General features: G+C 34.8%; 1 protein-coding gene across 2 annotated transcripts in view; it reads right to left on the bottom strand.

Annotated features, from left to right (window-relative positions):
• sfmbt2 (Scm like with four mbt domains 2) overlaps positions 1 to 14,884 on the bottom strand; it is a 57,318-nt gene extending 42,434 nt beyond the window's left edge. For both annotated transcript variants that reach the window (XM_051107435.1, XM_051107434.1), the window contains exons 1-3: positions 14,739 to 14,884; positions 5,922 to 6,016; positions 2,925 to 3,165 (exon numbers count right to left, since the gene is read on the bottom strand). In XM_051107435.1, the coding sequence (XP_050963392.1) occupies positions 2,925 to 3,165; positions 5,922 to 6,014 (334 nt within the window). In that variant the 5' untranslated portion in view covers positions 6,015 to 6,016; positions 14,739 to 14,884. The remainder of the gene's footprint in view (positions 1 to 2,924; positions 3,166 to 5,921; positions 6,017 to 14,738) is intronic.
• Positions 14,885 to 18,185: the final 3,301 nt, after the last annotated feature.

Consider the following 18,185-nt stretch of genomic DNA (forward strand, 5'->3'; position numbering starts at 1 on the left):
CAATGAAGGTACAACCCTAACCCAACCCTACAATGGTCATGACTGTGACCTGTAGGATTATATCAGATATACATATGCATGTGTTTAGGTGCTGTTACCGTTGACCAGTTAATTTAAAAAATGTCCACTTAATTGTGACTGCTTGACTTAATTATAGAACTTGTACTTGTAGCAATAAATATTGTACATCTGAGCATAACTACAAAGAAAAAAAATGTTCTGCAAGCCTGAAAATCGCATTTGTGTTTATAGCAAATGCAATAACAAACTGAACTGAATAGTTTATTATTTTAAAAAATAAATAAATAAATAGATAATTTATTACTGGACCAGTAGATATTTATTTCAATAAACCCACATTTGCCCTGTACTTCCGATCTTGGTCGAATACATTTTTACAGTTTCTGTATTAAAAGGTTCACCCAAAAATGAAAATTACCCCATGATTTACTCACCTTCAACCCATCCTAGGTGTATATGACTTTCTTCTTGTAGACAATAACAATCAAAGTTATATTAAAAAAATGTCCTGGCTCTTCCAAGCTTTATAATGACAGTGAATGGGTGTTGAGATTTTGAAGTCCAATAAAGTGCATCCATCCACCATAAAAAGTGCTCCACACAGTTTTGGGGTTACTCGGGGAGTGTTTGTGTAAGAAAAATATCCATATTTAAAACTGTAATCTCTGGCTTTTGCTAACTGTTGTACTTGCGTTCGCAAGAGACTGGCGTTTCAACGGATGGTGTAGGATGTAGGACGTACACGTAGTGTAATCTCCAGTGAGAAGCGATTTAGAAGTACAAAATGAGGATTTGTAAATAAAAATGTCAAAGGATTTCGATGTAAGCCAAGAGGAATCTGGTTTTCCTTTGCTGTAAACAAAACTTGGTTCTTGGTCAAATGCTGGAACGCCACTCTCTTATGAACGCGCGTACGCCAGTTAGCGGAAGCTAGCGATTTCAGTTTATAAAGTTTTAAATATGGATATGTTTCTTACACAAACGCATCGATTCACTTCAGAATGCCTTCATTAACCAGCCCCCGAAGCTGTGTGGAGCACTTTCATGATGGATGGATGCACTTCATTGAACTTCAAAATTTCAACACCCATTTACTTCCATTATTAAGCTCGGAAGAGCCAGGACATTTTTTAATACTCTGATTATTCTGATTGTATTTGTCTAAGGGCCTGTTTACATTTTTACATTTCTGAGAAATAAAGTCAGAATTGCATGATATAAACTTGCAGTTCTAAGACATAAAGTAAGAATTGCGTGATATAAACTCGCAATTCTGAGAAATAAAGGCGCAACTATGTGATATGGACTAGGTTATTGCGACTTATCTCAAAATTCTCACTTTTTTTCTCTCAGAATTGTGACACAAACTGGCAATTCTGACTTTTTTTTCAGAATTGTGAAATATAAACTTGCAATTTTGAGAAATAATGTCAGAATTGCATGATATAAATCGCAATTCTGAGAAATAAAGGCGCAATTGTGTGATATGGACTAGGTTATTGCGACTTATCTCAAAATTCTGACTTTTTCCTCAGAATTGTGACACAAACTTGCAATTCTGACTTTTTTCTCAGAATTGTGAAATATAAACTCGCAATTTTGAGAAATAAAGTCAGAATTGCATGATATAAACTCACAATTCTGAGGAATAAAGGCGCAATTGTGTGATATGGACTCACAATTGCGAGTTAAAAAAGTCAGAATTCCAAGATATAAACTCTCAAGTCTGAGAAATTGTCATAATTGTGTGATATAAACTCACAATTCTAAGAAATGAAGTCAGAATTGTGAGATATAAACTTGCAATTTTGTAAACATACCAGTCTTTTTTTCTCCTCAGAACTGATCATTATAACTTGCAATTGTGCGTTTATATCTCACAGAATTGCATGATATAAACTTGCAATTCTAAGAAATAAAGGCGCAATTGTGTGATATGGACTCGCAATTGCGAGTTATAAAAGTCAGAACTGCGAGATGTAAACTCGAAATTGCGAGAAAAAAGTCAGAATTGTGAGATTAAAAGTTGCAATCACCCTTTTAATTTTTTATTCAGTGGCGGAAACGGCCTTCCACAAAAATATTAAATACTACACTAAGAACTTATTTTATTAACCATAATAGAGATACAATTACAATATAAACAAACAAGATAGCAAGCACTGGATTATTATAAAGAACTGTGACTGTTCACCATTCCTGTTTAAAAATCCGGGTCAAAGTTCATGAAGAAATGATATGGTCTACTGGAAAAAAAAACACTGATAACTTGCTTCCAGTTCCAAAGAATCAATCCCACCTTTGGGAGAAAATGATCCACTTAAACCTAAAGCCTGACTCAGGCTTTCCATCTGTTACAGACATTGCTCAATAATTCACTTGTATTTTCAAACAATTTTGGGTAACACTTTAGTATAAGGAACAGTTCTCAGTAGTTGCTTATTAGCATACCTATTCATATTCTATTTATTAGTACTTATAAAGCATATTCTGCACGACCATATTCTAAATCCCTAATCCTACCCAATACCTAAATTTAACAGCTTCCTTATTAACAAATTAGTAGTTTATTGAAGCAAAAGTCATAGTTAATGGTTTGTTAATAGCGAGAATTTGAGCTGAAAATAGCGTCACCCATTTTTTCATCACTGTTGGTTTGATTAGCATTAGTATTTAAACTCTTGGTGCTGTTGATTTTTTTTTTTTTTTTTTTATTTTTTTAACAAGCTGATCTACGTAATTAGAAGAACTGTGTGTGTGTGTGTGTGTGTGTGTGTGTTGCTGTTGGGCTTGGACATCATTTGTTTAGTCAGGAAGGGCTGTTTTAACATGAGCTTTATCTGTGTTTGAACAGACATGTATCTCTGAATGTGCGTTAGTTTGAGTTCGCACTTGCTCCTTACCTTCAGGTGGCTGAAGCGTTTTGTGGTTCTGAGCGCACCAGCCGACAGGATGAAGTTCGGCTGTCATGACGTCACACCAGAAGTCCGCCTTGCGGTCGTCGCCATAGCCACAGTAGCGTAACAATAGCAACTGACCACATGTGGTTATAATGGTGGCCACCCAATATGTATCCAGACTGCCTTTATTAGCTACTTCAAGCTTCATTCCAGGCTGAAAGCTGCTCTGAAGACTGAGCTCCACCTGTAAAGTTCAGTCAGATTAGTATCATCAGTCTTGTTAGACTTTGCAGTATTCACCCATTAAAAATATATGGCTTCAAAACAGTGATAACCATGTAATATACTGCTGATATTGCATCCTTAAGTAATCAAAGTGATCAATTTTAATTTAAAGTTAAATCGCACACTTTCTATTTTGTTAATGTGCTTAATGATTGTTAATGATTCTCGTGACCTAAAGACTTTAGACTTCAAGAAGCAACCCAACGTAGTGCCAAACCTAACCTGTATTTCATGTTTTCTGGGTTGTATTTTTAACCGTGCTCATGAATTTGAAGTGAAACAGGTTGCACAATGTGGCAATGTTGGAATCAGTCTATTTTTTATAGCTTTTGCAAAGTAACTTTGTTCCAAAACACCACTTACACTACCACTCAAAACGTTTGGGATCAGTAATGTTTTTAAAGAAGTCACTTTATGCTCATCAAGACTGCATTTATTTGATCAAAAATACAGAAAAAACAGTAAAAATTTTGTTACAACATAAAATAATCGTTTTTATTTTAATATACTTTAAAATATAATTTATTCCTGTGATGCAAAGCTGAATTTTCATTAACTGTTACTCCAGTCATAAGTGACACATGACCCTTCAGAAATCATTCTAATATGCTGATTTATTATTAGAATTATCAATGTTGGAAACAGTTGTGCTGCCAATTTTTATTTTAATCTTTTTTTTCAGGATTCTTTGAAGAATATCAAGTTAAAAAGAACAGCATTTATTCAAAATATAGAGCTTTTCTAACAATGTAAATCTATCACTTTTTATCAATTTAACACATCCTTGGTGAATAAAAGTATTTATTTCTTTCAAAAAAAGAAATAATAAACATTTACTGACCCCAGACTTTTGAACAGTAGTGTATATTGTTAGAAAACCTTTCTATTTTAAATAAATGCTGTTCTTTCTTAACCTTTCATTGATCAAAGAATCCTGAAAAAAGTAGAACAGGTTCCAAAAAATATTAAGCAGCACAACTGTTTTCAACACTGATAATATATCAGAATATTAGAATGATTTCTGAAGGATCATGTGACACTTAAGACTGGAGTAACAGCTCATGAAAATTCAGCTTTGCATCACAGGAATAAATTATATTTTAAGGTATATTAAAATAAAAACCATTATTTTATATTGTAATAACATTTTTAAATATCACAGTTTTTTTCTGTATTTTTGATCAAATAAATGCAGCCTTGATGAGCATAAGAAATGTTTTTAAAAAACATTCAAAATCTTACTGATCCCCCAGATCTTACTGATTTGGGGTTTGTTCAACTTTAAGGTTTTTAAAAGGAAGTCTATTATGATCTATTATGAAGTCTATTTTTTTTTTTTTTTTTTTTTTTTTTGGACCAAGAACTGTAATATTGTGACATTATTACAATTACAAATATTATAAATTATTACAATTTAAAATAACTATTTACTATTTTAATATAGTTTAAAACATAATGGATTTTTGTGCTGGTAAAGGTGAATTTCTCAGCATTATTACTCCAGTTTTTAGTGTTACATGATCCTTCAGAAATCATTCCAATATGCTGATTTAATATCAGTGTTGAAAACACTTGTATTGCTTAATATTTTTTGGAAACTAATACTTTTTCAGAATTCTTTGATCAACAAAACGTTAAAAAGAACAACATTTATTCAAAATTATCATCTTTTTAATTCATTTAACATATCCTTTTTTAAATAAAAGTAAATAAATAAATAATACTGACCCTAAACTTTTAAATGGTTGTGTATATTGTTTTATTTACACTTCCGTTCAAAAGTTTGGGATCAGTAAGATTTTTAATGTTTTTAAAGAAGATTCTTTTGCTCATCAAATCTGCGTTTATGTGTTCATAAATACAGGGAAAAAAAATTAGATTGTGAAATATTATTACAATGTAAAATAATGTTTTTCTATTTTAATATACAGTAATATCTAATTTATTTATGTGATCAAAGCTGCATTTTCAGCATTATTACTATGTCACATGATCTTTCAGAAATCATTCTAATATGCTGATTTATTATCAATGTTAAAAACAGTTAATAAAATAAAACTTAATATTTTTTAGAACCTGTGATACTTTTTTCAGGATTCTATGTTGAATAAAAAGTTGAAAGAAAAGCATTTATTTATAATAAAAATAGTAATACTTTCTAACAATATATAATACCGTTCAAAAGTTTGGGGTCTGTACATTTTTCTTTCTTTTTATTAAAGAAATTAATACTTTTATTCAGCAAGTTAAATCGATTAAAAAAAGTGATAGCAAAGACTTATATTGTTAGAAAACATTTCTAGAATCCTGAAAAAGTATTACAGGTTTCAAAAAATATTTGGCAGCACAACTGTTGCCAACATATATAATTTTAATAATAAATCAGCGTATTAGAATGATTTCTGAAGGATCATGTGACACTGAAGACTGGAGTAATGATGCTGAAAATTCAGCTTTGCAACACAGGAATAAATTAGATTTTAAAGTGTATTAAAATAGAAAACTGTTATTTTACATTAAAATAATATTTCACAATATTACAGTTTTTTTCTGGATTTTTGACCAAATAAATGTAACCTTGATGAGCATAAGAAACTTCTTTGAAAAACATTAATAATCTCACTGATACCAATGTTTTGAACAGCAGTACATACACACACATAAAGAGAGAGAGAGAGAGACAGAGAGAGAGACATTCTGTCTGTGTGTTCTCACATGTCTGAATGAAGTGTGAGGGGCGGCAGTGGCTCCAGTTTCTTCAAGGTACTCCTCCCAGTTAAAATCCACCTCCTCCTCTACACAATCCATGCCTGGTAGAAAAGAGAAACACAGTAAGAAAGTGCGTATGTGCATGTTGGTGGTGATGGTATTGTGGTATTTCGTATGGTATGGTATTATAATTAAATACTCAAACAAACCATTTTCTGTGCAAGTACATGATCGCAAATGTTTCTAACCAGCTCAATTTCATATGTTATTGTGTTCCAAAATATGTCCCATTGCAATTTATAACTCAAGTATGTGTTCCGTTCTCAAGGAGCTCATTGTGAGTAAACTGCTTTTTGTCGTCTGTGGTTCTAGTACTCTGACGACCCAACTAATTCCTAACTAAATTGAATTCCACCCAAACATCTTGTTTCACACGATAAAAAATGTGATATAGTTTATTTATATCCTCTTATTTCTGGCCTTAAAGAAAAATATCTGCAAATGACTGTTTGATAATCAAATGCAATGACGCATTTTGATGAGAAATGCAAGAAAAACCCACAAGTGTGACAAGCGCCTTCATTCCCATCACTCCCACATCTCTCTCTCTCTCTTTTCTACTAACTAGCTTGACCAAAGACCTTGTCTAATGACATTATAATAAGAATAAGAATAAATACACCAAAGATTCTGGTTTTACATGAATCCATTTATGTCATGATGAGTCATCAGATGTTTCACTTAAAATAATAAAATGCGTGGGAGAGCCTAGTGTTTTTTTTTCCCAATGCTGAGCACAGCTGAGGACTTGTTCATGAAAAAACCTCTGAAAGATTCGAGATAAATCCCTCATTCATCTGAAACCGAGGATAAGATGAAGGGAACTTCCCTATTTCTTTTACTTTTCTAAACGTTCAACAATTGCACAATTTAAAGGGGTCATCGGATGCCCATTTTCCACCAGGTGATATGATACTTTAGGATCTTAATGAAAAGTCTATAATATACTTTGGTTAAAAATTCTCAATGGTTGTGTAAAACAACACCCGTTTTACCTTGTCAAAATCAGCTCTGCAAAAATCATCCTGTTCTGGTCAAGGTTGCTTTAAATGTTAATGAGCTCTGCTCGCCCCGCCCCTCTCTTCTCTCTGTGGAGTGACGAGCCTGTTTACTTTAGCCGCGTTTAAGCTAAGCTGCTAAACTTGCTAACTAGCACGTTATTAGCAAAGGCGATCGCAAAGATTCATAAAAAACCCTTATACTCACTTCTGCTGTAGGTGAAGCTGGATCACGAATGATTTGCACGAACATAGACGCGTTTATGTAGATCGGGAGGGGCATTCCCTTCACAAACAAACTTCACTGCATCTTTAGCAGCTCAGATGTCGGGAGTAAATGACGACCACTATGTTCATTATTACATCCAGCAACACAACACCTCAGTCGCTCAATCTGAGATATTCTTGTCTAACTTACATCCCTGCTCCGGCATCAAAATAATGAAGGTCGGACTGAGACAGCTGGCATCTGAGAATGGCTCAGTTTTAAAAAAGGGGATATTATTTATGCAGATTAATTAAAAACCACTGCAAAAGTTAACTTTGCATCCGATGACCCCTTTAACACATCCATTCATATCATTTTCCATGCTAGCTCAGACTAGCAGCCAATGTTAGAGAGCAGTGAACCATTTTTGGTTCCACAAAGAACCATCCAGTCAAAGGTTCTTTTAAAGAACCATCTTTGGTCTTACCTTTTTATAATCTGAAGAACCTTCTTTCACCACAAAGAACCTTTTGTGAAACAAAAAGGTTCCTCAGATATTAAAGGTTCTTTATGAAACCATTTAAACAAAAAAGGATCTTCTATGGCATTGTGAAGCACCTTTATTTTTAAGAGTGCACTCTTGATTCTGTCACAGTGTGACAAAGATGTGAATTTCACAAGTTACACGTTGTTGCTCTCATCTTCAAATCTTAAATACTGTTCATGCCATTGTTCATTGACGTCAAATCAAATACAGTATCTACTCTGACTACTGTCTATAGAAATACTGGATTGTTCACTAGGTTAACAATGTGAACTTCAAACAAAAAGGCTGAGCAAATGGACCATTTTACAACCTTGCAGTAATTTCAGATAATCTAAGCACTGTTGGTTTAAAAGTCTGTTCTGCTCTCCTGTTGGCTGTTATTTGGATCTTCTGCACTGATGATGTCAGTATGTGAAAAGCTAATGATTGCATTGATGATAATGACTGCATGCTTCAAACACTGATGTCTTTAAAAATAGCATGTTTTGGTTACAACCACTGCTGCTAAAACTAAACAGTAGTCGAGTAATGCTTTAACACTTTTAACATTGTATTATTTCTTTGAATTAAGAAATGAAGACTAAACAAGCCTTGTTTGCTCATTTTTGCTTTGCTTGTTCTAGTATACTGTACAATTTAAAGGATTAGTTCACTTTCAGAATAAAAATTTCCTGATAATGATTTAGTATAACCCCCATGATAATTTACTCATCCAAGTTGTTCATGTCTTTCTTTCTTCAGTTGCAAGAAAAGGTTTTTGAGGAAAACATTCCAGGAATTTTCTCCATAGAGTGTACTTCAATAGTGGCTAATGGTTTACAGGTCCAAACTACAGTTTCAAAGAAGTTTCAAAGGGCTCTACACGATCCCAGCCAAAGAATAAGGGTCTTGTCTAGCATAACGATCAGTCATTTTCTTAAAAAAAATAAATATTTACATACTTTTTAACCGCAAATGCTCGTCTTGCACCAGCCTGACCTCGCGCATTACGTAATGATGTTGGAAAAGTCACACGTGACATAGGCGGAAATACCCAGCAAATGTGCAAAGAAAGTCAAACTGCCTTTACAAAAAAAGGTAAAACAATGATTTTGAGTTTTTTTTCGCTACGTTTTTGAACCGAACTAAATGCGCATGACCTTTCCAACACGATTACGTAATGCATGAAGAAGCAGACGTGCATCGCAGAGCTAGTGCAAGATGAGCATTTGTGGTTAAAAAGAACATAATTTTTTTTTTTTGGCAGATCGTTTCGCTAGATAAGACCCTTATTCCTCAGCTGGGATCATGTAGAGCCTTTTGAAGCTGCACTGAAGCTGACCGTTGGCCACCACTGAAGTCCGCTTATACATTCTTAAAAAATAATGGTTCCAAAAGGGTGTTTTTGCAGTAATGCCATAAACTGTAAAAAAAACAATTTGTTGAGTCAACTTAAAATAATTTGTAACCTGGCTGCCTTAAAATTTTAAGTTCAGTCAACTCTAAAAAAGTTTATTCAACTTGAAATGTTAAATAAATGTTAGGTGACAACTTAGATATTTGAGCTGAATCAACTTAAAATTTTAAGGCAGCTGAGTTACTTACCCATCTGTTAGGTTTAGCAAACACAAATATCTAAGTTGTTAATTAGTACAACTTAACATTTCAAGTTGCCTAAACTTATTTTAGTTGACTGAACTTAAAATTTTAAGGCAGCAGGTTAACAAATTATTTTAAGCTGACTCAACAAATTGTTTTTTTTATTTTTTACAGTGTAGAAGTTCCATTTTTGGTTTACCAATGAACCTTTTACTGATCAGTTGCTAAAAGAACCGTTCTAAAGAATGTTTTTTGACTAACAAGAACCTTTTCTGCATTTGAAAGGTTCCATGGATTTTCAAGGTTCTTCATAGAACCATTGATGCCAATAAAGAACCTTTATTTTTAAGTGTATGGAGAACAATCCTGGAATGTTTTTTTCAAAAAATTTAATTTATTTGCAGAAAGAAAGACATCTTGGATGACATGGGGGTGAGTAAATGATCAGGAAATTTTTATTCTGGAAGTGAACTTTTCTTTTAAGACTATTGAATTGCATAGGTTCCTAATGAATTCAACACTCAATACGGCTTTCATTTGGGACTAATAAGTATGTTGTTTTTGTTTTTTGATGCCAACATGTTTTTCATTCTCTAGTTCTTCAAAAACAATCTATCCAGAAACCAATATCTGATCTGAAGAACATCAACAGCTTTTCCATCAGTCCATTTCCATTCATTTTTGCAACTCAAGAACACTATACATTCTTCATAAGAAAAAAGTTATTTAAAGGTACTCCAAAGAACCATTAAGAAACCTCTATATTTTGCAGTGAAGAGCAATAAATAATGCATACATTGTGACACTAAAGTATGTTTCTTCTATTGAAGTCCTGGTTTCAGATGGAACTAAGAATGAGAAGTGCACTTTAACACTGAAACCACTTCCTTGCAAATGACTCACTCAATATTTGCCATGATGACAGTGTATCGTTATGTGTGTGTGTGTGTGTTTGGGTGTTTGTGTGTGCGCATTTGTTGTGTGTTATAAACACAGCAGACCAATTCCACAGAAAATTATTATGGTTCTGTCCCTCATTTGGTAGATATTTCTGGCGGTGTTCCACACTAACCCAGTCGAAAAAGATGAGAATCAAAGCGGAAATTGACATAAGGACTCACTGTGACTTACAGTATGCGGGTTTTAAATGTGGAAAAGGTGTTTTTTTTTTTCCCCAGTTCATGGGAATTTGTATCCAAAATGGCTGTCAGACAGAAATGTGATCCATGTCCCATTAACTGGGCTTGCAAAAATGTTAAAAAATCATTTGTGTAAAAAGCAATTTAATAATGTGAGGTTTGTTTTTGTTAGCAATATTTGTTAAAATCAAACGAGTAATGTTTGAATGACAAACAGATATTTCATATTCATTGCTGCTGTGTTTGGATGTCTTGATTGTGGGTTCTTTGTGGTTCAACTAACGCAGTTGGGCCTGTGGGTGGAAAGACACCTCCAGATTGAAGATATGGGATTAGTGTGAATTATCAAGTCTAATCTATGATGTGGGCTATTTCAGAGCAAATCCAGATTTTAGGCAGCCCGTACGATCGATTAGCTCATATTGAGCCAGATGCCCTCTCTCGCTCTAATCCAGGACTTGTTAAATTGTGGAAGGGGAATTAAAGGATTATCGGAGCACAATGTAGCATTGCTTTTCTTATTAAAATAAATGGCTCTGGCCTTTTTCAGTCTGAGACTCATTTAATAATCCATTTTAATCACTGAAGTTGGAGAGAGGAATTGTTAAGGCTAGCTGCGTGTTCATCTGTCTAATGTTTAGTTTAGGAGGTTGCGATACATTTGTTTGGTCAGTCCTGATAACATTACAATGCCAAATGAAAAAAATTGTTACCCACAGCACACAATCCAATTTGACTATTTGCCTTATTTGCCTAATGTTTTCCAGGAAAGTCTATATATCAGGAATATAGGAAAATGCTTAAGGCAAGAGTCCTGGAATACCCCCATTAAATAAATATTTTAAACTGACAGAGAAGCCAGTAAATTCAAGTATTCAATTATACATGCACATCAGAGCCTCAATAATGGTAATGTGTTAAAAGAAAGAGCTTTTGAATATACTGAGATACATAACTGAGTAGCAACAGCACAAGTTAAAACAGCAAACAATAAAACACTAAATGATGTGTATAAAGGTACTGGATTGCATAAAACCATGGGTTGTCACTAGAAGCTGAAATGATTAGACTGCGACTGACTTACTTTGGCCACGTTATTTGCGCAAACTTGCTATAGAAATCAGTTATGTTGGGAATGGACAGTGGAATCAGAAGACTGGGATGACGAAAAACTTACTGGCTTGACAACATCAAAACATTCTAATATGAACATTAAACAGTTGAAAGAAGCAGTGCTGTTTCTCCATAAGGTCGCCGAGAGTCAGATACAACTGATTGCATAGTTAAGTTAATGTTGCAATGCATGTTATGAACTCAAACAGGCCTACAGTATCTATTACAACTGTGTGGTCAATTCTCTGTTGGTGTCTTGCATGCATATTAAACACAAGTCTTCAAGCGTTCTCATGTTTAACGTGTGAAAATAAGTGTAAAATTGCAAATTCTATTTCTCAGAGCGATTTCCTTTTTACACTGCTAACTGCAAACCCAACCTAAGTACCAACAAAGTGTTCAGTTCATTATATTTAATCTAACCACTCTGAATTTACTTCGATGAAGTTAGAAAAAAAGTTGACGTCGAAGATGATAGTGACAAGTCAGATGGACTGAAATCCAACAGTAGCCTATAAAATAACTACTATAATTCACTGTAATTCACTGACATTTATACCTGGCGTTCAACTTGATTTTTTTTTATAGTAAAGCATTATGCGTTACTATAAACAAAATCTTGAACTGAAACAGGATGACATCACTTCTCAAAAACACAATGATGACATCCCAAGGTGCAAGTATTGAGTTCCTTGTTATTTCAAAGAAAAATACCCATGGCATCATTCTCTGTAAAAACAACGTTTTGACCTTTATAAAGGGAAATTCATGCTGTTGGCCTAAAAGTGAGCTGATAATGCTGGATAATATGTGTAGGATGTATGCATAAACCTATCCCAAATAAGAATGAACACTGCCCATTCCTTCACTGCAAGATGTTTGTCACAACACGAAGGGGAAGTTTCCCAAATAAGTCATCACAAATGTGAAAGTCTGTCTAATTGGGATTACCACCTACATTTGCTTTCACTCTGGTGTTGTGACGTCCTCAATGAAATTACATCACAATGAGCTGTATGTAAATTGCATTATTCAATCCACAACAGAACAACGGCAGTCACCCGATCTGTGCGACCCGAGGGTAAACTATCTGATTACCCTATGACATATCGCATATCTCTCACTCACACTGCACATCTAAAAGCTTTTGTGTGTTTACCATGCTTTAAATATTGCTTACCAGTGCTGTACATGTTGCGTAATCAACATGTGTGCGACGTATATTCTGCAATGACTTAGTTACGCTAATATTCAGTTCAAAATCGTTCAAGTGAATCTCGCGCAGCCCAAAATGTCATTTATCTCCACTGCTACACGTATCTGTGATATGTACATCTATAAAAGCACGTATTTTGTACTAAATAAAACGTATTTGCCACGTTCTGTTTATGTACTGAACGTGCTCAAGCTGCGTACTGTTGCTATGGTTACTCCTCAGAGGAAAGCAACTTCTGTTTGCTATCGACTATTTGGCCGCAAGTGACAATATTCACTCGATACTCGTAAACTTTTGTGGCTCCTGAAACGTAACATATAATTGTAGGCCACTTTTAAGACCACTGTCCTTTGTTTTAACTTACTTTTGGGGGTTCGGGCCTTTATTAGCGGGTCAAACCGTTCTCCCTCATACCTCCCACCCTGGAAGCTCCGGACAGGTGTCGTATCTGCTTTCGTCTTGTTCTTCTGCACTTAGATTTTACCTTAATGAAAAAGTGTTTTCTGGCTCAATCGATTCAAATGTCAAGCTTTATCAAAGCTTACACGCAGTCAGACTGATTCAGCGTATTTTGACATATCAGTGATTTGGATGCCATAAATTCCATAACCGTGTTGTAGCTGTTATCTTTATTTCTCATGGCAGAATGGTTTAATTAAACCAACTGGCCTGGTGTATATATATATGATAGTTTAAAAAGGCTAAAGACCAGCGTAGACACGACGAGACTTATGCGTATTCATCTCTTTCAGGTCAGGCAGAGAATTAACGAGAATAATACAAAAAATATAATTTCATCTCAGTTCATCTCATCTCCGAACGCGTGACTCCATTTCCCTTTCATTACTGCCATCAATTTAATCCGCCCTTATGAATCCGTGGATAAAACCCTGTGGACTTAACATCCGCTAATATAAAGGTTAATCAAATAAATAGCTGCTCGCGTTTTGCGGAAAATTAATCGCTTTTAATTCAAAATCATCACAGTTGATTTGATAAGAACGCGATGGTTTGTACATTGGTCAACGCGTGTGACGTCTTATTAGGCTAAATATCTTTTTGAAACTGGGGAAGCGTTTGATTATTATGGATAATATTCGATTAAAATTATAGCTCTGTCAGCCCGCACAGCGAAGAGTACACAAAGCGAAACAGGAAATATTGTATGAGCATGTGTGATACACTACTGTACTTAACACACTCTAAAAGTATTGCAGCGGAAAAAAACTCCACCGACGTCGGCAAACGACAACTTTAAATTTAATTCATTAAAGCACGTCCAGGTGCAGCGAAAGAAACGAAAACTGGATGCGTAAGCAGTGCGGTTTTATTTTTTCCTTCTTCAAAGATTTTGCATGGCAGTTTTAACACACCTTAACCCGCCATGTTGAAAGTGGATTTGACACATGAGGAACGAGGATTTCGGCTCATATTCTGCGCACCTGAATCACGTACACCGACCGGTTCGTGACGTTCAAAAACATTTATATAAACACCGCCCGAATATGTAAACTTAAGTGTTGATATTTACGCTTGAGCGTTGTGTCCTTTGAAATCGAAAGGAGGTCAAATGGCAGTTTGAAAATAAAGTCAATACTAACAGAGCGAGAGTCGCTTTGAGGAAGAGCACGACACGAAAATATCGCTTGTTACATAAACGTTATTTTTCAACGACATTCCCGGCGCGCGTCTCTTCGGATCGCAAATATATTTGTCGGCAGAATCGAAAGTGCGGTGGCTCGACATTCGTGTTATGCATAAATGAGGTTACTTTATTTTTCGGACCGTTTTATCAACTCTTACGCAGACGCTTCTGTATATTTCGGGCTGTTACGAACAACCTCCAAATGTTTTTAACGAGGAAAAAGCGCCTGGACGCGGAAATTCGCGCAAAGAAGCGCGAGTCCGTGTCGGCCACGATCACTATTACGGAATGAAGTTCATGTTGATAATGTAGTTTTTACCTTATGCGAGTTTTTTCCGTCTATCTGAATTGAGTGATCCGGTGCTCTGGTTGAAGCAGGAGCGGTGTGTGTATGTGTGTGTCCAATATGGCATCATCCCGCATCTGCGCATGTCTCAACATCTACAGATTATTTTCAAGCCGACTCCTTCATTGACCTTTACAGTTGCAAAATTTGTTCAGCCCATTATAAATAGAAATGGGCCCGAGCCTCCGCCTCCCTCGTGTGGGGAAACTCATGGCTGTGTCTTAAAACCTTGCGAGCCGCCTGCACGGACAGTATTGGGCATTCATAGGCGCGTACAGCACTTTTGGGCATCATTGACGCATGCATCGCTTTTGGGCGCTTTAGACATTTCGATGGCCAAAAATGCTGTACGAGAACGTGATAGAAATGCTAATGAAATGCTCTCTAAGTAGGTAACTCACTAGGTTTTGATACACAGACAGTGTAAACAAGAGGGAGCTGCTTTTGCAACCTCACTTGTTTTTCATCTTGATCATCTATTTGATTATTTCTTCACACTTACGCAAAAAACACCGACGTTTTAAATTTCTTGTATCTTTTTAATTCCGGGTTTGTAAGTATAATTCAAAGTTGTTGTTTTAATTAAAACTCGAAAAGAAATAAACATTATTTCTATAATTTCATTAGTCATTTTTCCCTTCAGTGAGCTATGACTTTCCTGCAACAGTCATATTTCTGTGACATTTTGTAGCTTAAATAAAGGCAAAAACTAAAACAAAATATTTCAAATATAAAACTATAGGAAAAAAGACTTAAAGTCATGTTTTAAGTCATTAAGTCATTGAAGTTAATCAAAACAAAATAGCTAAAGTAAATAAAACTTTCATTTACAAAAATATGACTTGCTGTTTTATGAATGTGACAGTGTAGACTAAAAACTTATAACAAATTATAATCTTAATAGTCTATTTATACCTCATCTTAAAACTTGTATAATAATTTTTCTAACAATTTTTTCACTTGAATTTACTTGAAGTCATTAATTTAGAAGACCTTACTGTAGGCTAGCTAGCAAATATATATTTTACAGTGTACATATTAACAGCTTTGTGTAATAAATATGACAGTAGATCTAATAGCAAATTAATGTAAAAGCAATGTATTATTTTTATTATTTAATAAAGCATTTTTATACATTTAAAAATGAATGCAAAATACTGTTTAGAAATTACAGTCATATTTCAGACATACAAAGTCAGTGCTCATCTTGTCCTCCATTGCCATCCTGTGGTAACAGTCTTCATTGCTGTACCGAATTTAAATAGACATCAATATGTTACTTTACAGTTTACAGCTTACTTTAAAGTACTATTCCTCCAAAGCAAAAATGTATATATTTTTTTTAAATGTTCTCAGTAGCATTAGTGCAGAAATGGGTTAGTTTATCGGGCAACACCATCAACACTCTAAACCACTCTCACATTCATGTAGGTCACTATGTACACAAACAAGGTGAAATTCCTTGTCTAGCCAAAAAGAAAAAAAAAGCTGCTCTCATCTAATAAGCACAGGCTTCCACTTAGTGATGTTACAGTAACAGATGGTTTATGCCTTGAGCTTAATCTACAAGAGGAGACTGTGACAAGCACGTCCAGGGACAGATTACCACTGCTGGAGCAGCGACCTTGCAAGAGGAGATAGACAATGTGGGTCAATACTTTATCCTCTCCATGCTGTGGTATAGTATTGAAAGTTTTGCCTAGGGAAATTAGCTCTGGACATTATCTGCTAGCTGATACACAGGCCTTCAGAAAAGTATGCACATAAAAATTTCCATAGCACATTATAGACCTGTTTTGCAATGATTTTCAAAAAAAGCATTGCAAAAATGTGCAAAATGTGCCTTAAATTTAGTTCATTTTGAATAAGATTTGATCAACTGTTAGTTAAGGTGTTAAAATAAAACGCATTTATAGGTTACCTTATTTAGAGCCACTTTCCTTTTATGTATTTCATATACCAGCAATCAGTTCTTCAAAACCTCAGGTCATCAATACTTTAATGTGTTTGTATTACAGGTAATTCTGTTCCTTTAAGTCAAATGAAAACCGTAACTAGTTTGTTTATCCACCATTTCATATCAATGTCATTAATAAAAAGGCAGCTATTATTATACTGCCTCTTTCAGCTAGATACCAGTGGTCTCTGTGGAGGGAGGAAACACTCGCACAATGCAGTGGTGGTATGTGCATTGTGACTGGTAGCCATGAGACCTACATGGGTTGTAAGGAATATGTTTCATAATATATTTTAGGCCTTGGGTTATTACTGTTTATTACGATCTTACTGCTATATACTGTAAATGCTAGTAACTCATTTACATGTGTTTGTAATTCTTAAAAACCTTTTGGTTTTCTATTACATTATATATACCAATGTTCAAAAGTTCAGGTCAGTGAGATTTTTTTTATTTATTTTTTGAAAGATATAATCTAAAAATGTATGAGTGATTACGTTTAATCAGCAAGGATGTGTTAAACTGATCAAAAGTGTTCATTTTACCTGTTCATTTTAGCTTTCTATTCATCAAACAATTCTTAGAAAATGTATTATTTTTTCTACAAAAATATTATGCAGCACAACTCTTTTCAACATTAAGAAACCACCAAATAAGCATTTAGATTTGTGGGGGATCATGTGAGACTGAAGACTAGAGTATTGACTGCTTAAAAATTCAGCTTTGCATCGCATGAATTAATTTCATTTTAAATAAATAAAAAAATGGTTATTTAAAATTATAGTTTTGTCTGTGCTTATGTTGACTTTTATTTTGTAGTCATGTGCCTTCAGTTCCTGTTTTTTTCTTATTATTAGTTCCTTATCTTTGTTACCTCTATGTTTATAAGCTCTAAAGTTCCCTGTGGTTATGTTCATGTCATGTCTGTTTGTGTATGATTTGTTGGCTTGCTCTGTTTGTTCCTTGCATTTCTGTTTCTTGTATTTTGTTATTTTCTTTAATAAATCATATTCTGCAGTCAGATCTTGTTTTTTCTTGTTCCTGAGTTGCCAAATGTTCCAGAAGACCTGACCACTACCCATGGATCCAGCAGATTAGTTTGCACGCCTTTGGCAGAGAGAGATACACCACTGAGGACTATACAGAGTGCTTTTGTGCTCCTGCCAGCTTTGTGGACTGGGAGGAAAAAGGCTTTAAGGACATTTGCTCAATGAGCCTGTTAAGTCTTGTCTGCCAGGAGGCAGATGTGACTTCAAATGGGATCAGTTCATTAATTACGGTATAGGAATCTGCCTCTCCCTCTACACTGTGAGATACATCCATGTTCCCCATTGAGCCCCATTCTTTCCCAGCCAGTGGTGGCACCCTGTCCACCCTCATTCTTGCTCCTCACTACAATTCTAAGGAAGACTAGACCGGTGGTCCCACCACAGTGTTCCCTAGCCCAGTTTGGTGGTCTTAGT

This window comes from Labeo rohita, chromosome 4, assembly GCF_022985175.1.
Source record: "Labeo rohita strain BAU-BD-2019 chromosome 4, IGBB_LRoh.1.0, whole genome shotgun sequence".
NCBI classification, from domain to species: Eukaryota; Metazoa; Chordata; class Actinopteri; order Cypriniformes; family Cyprinidae; genus Labeo; species Labeo rohita.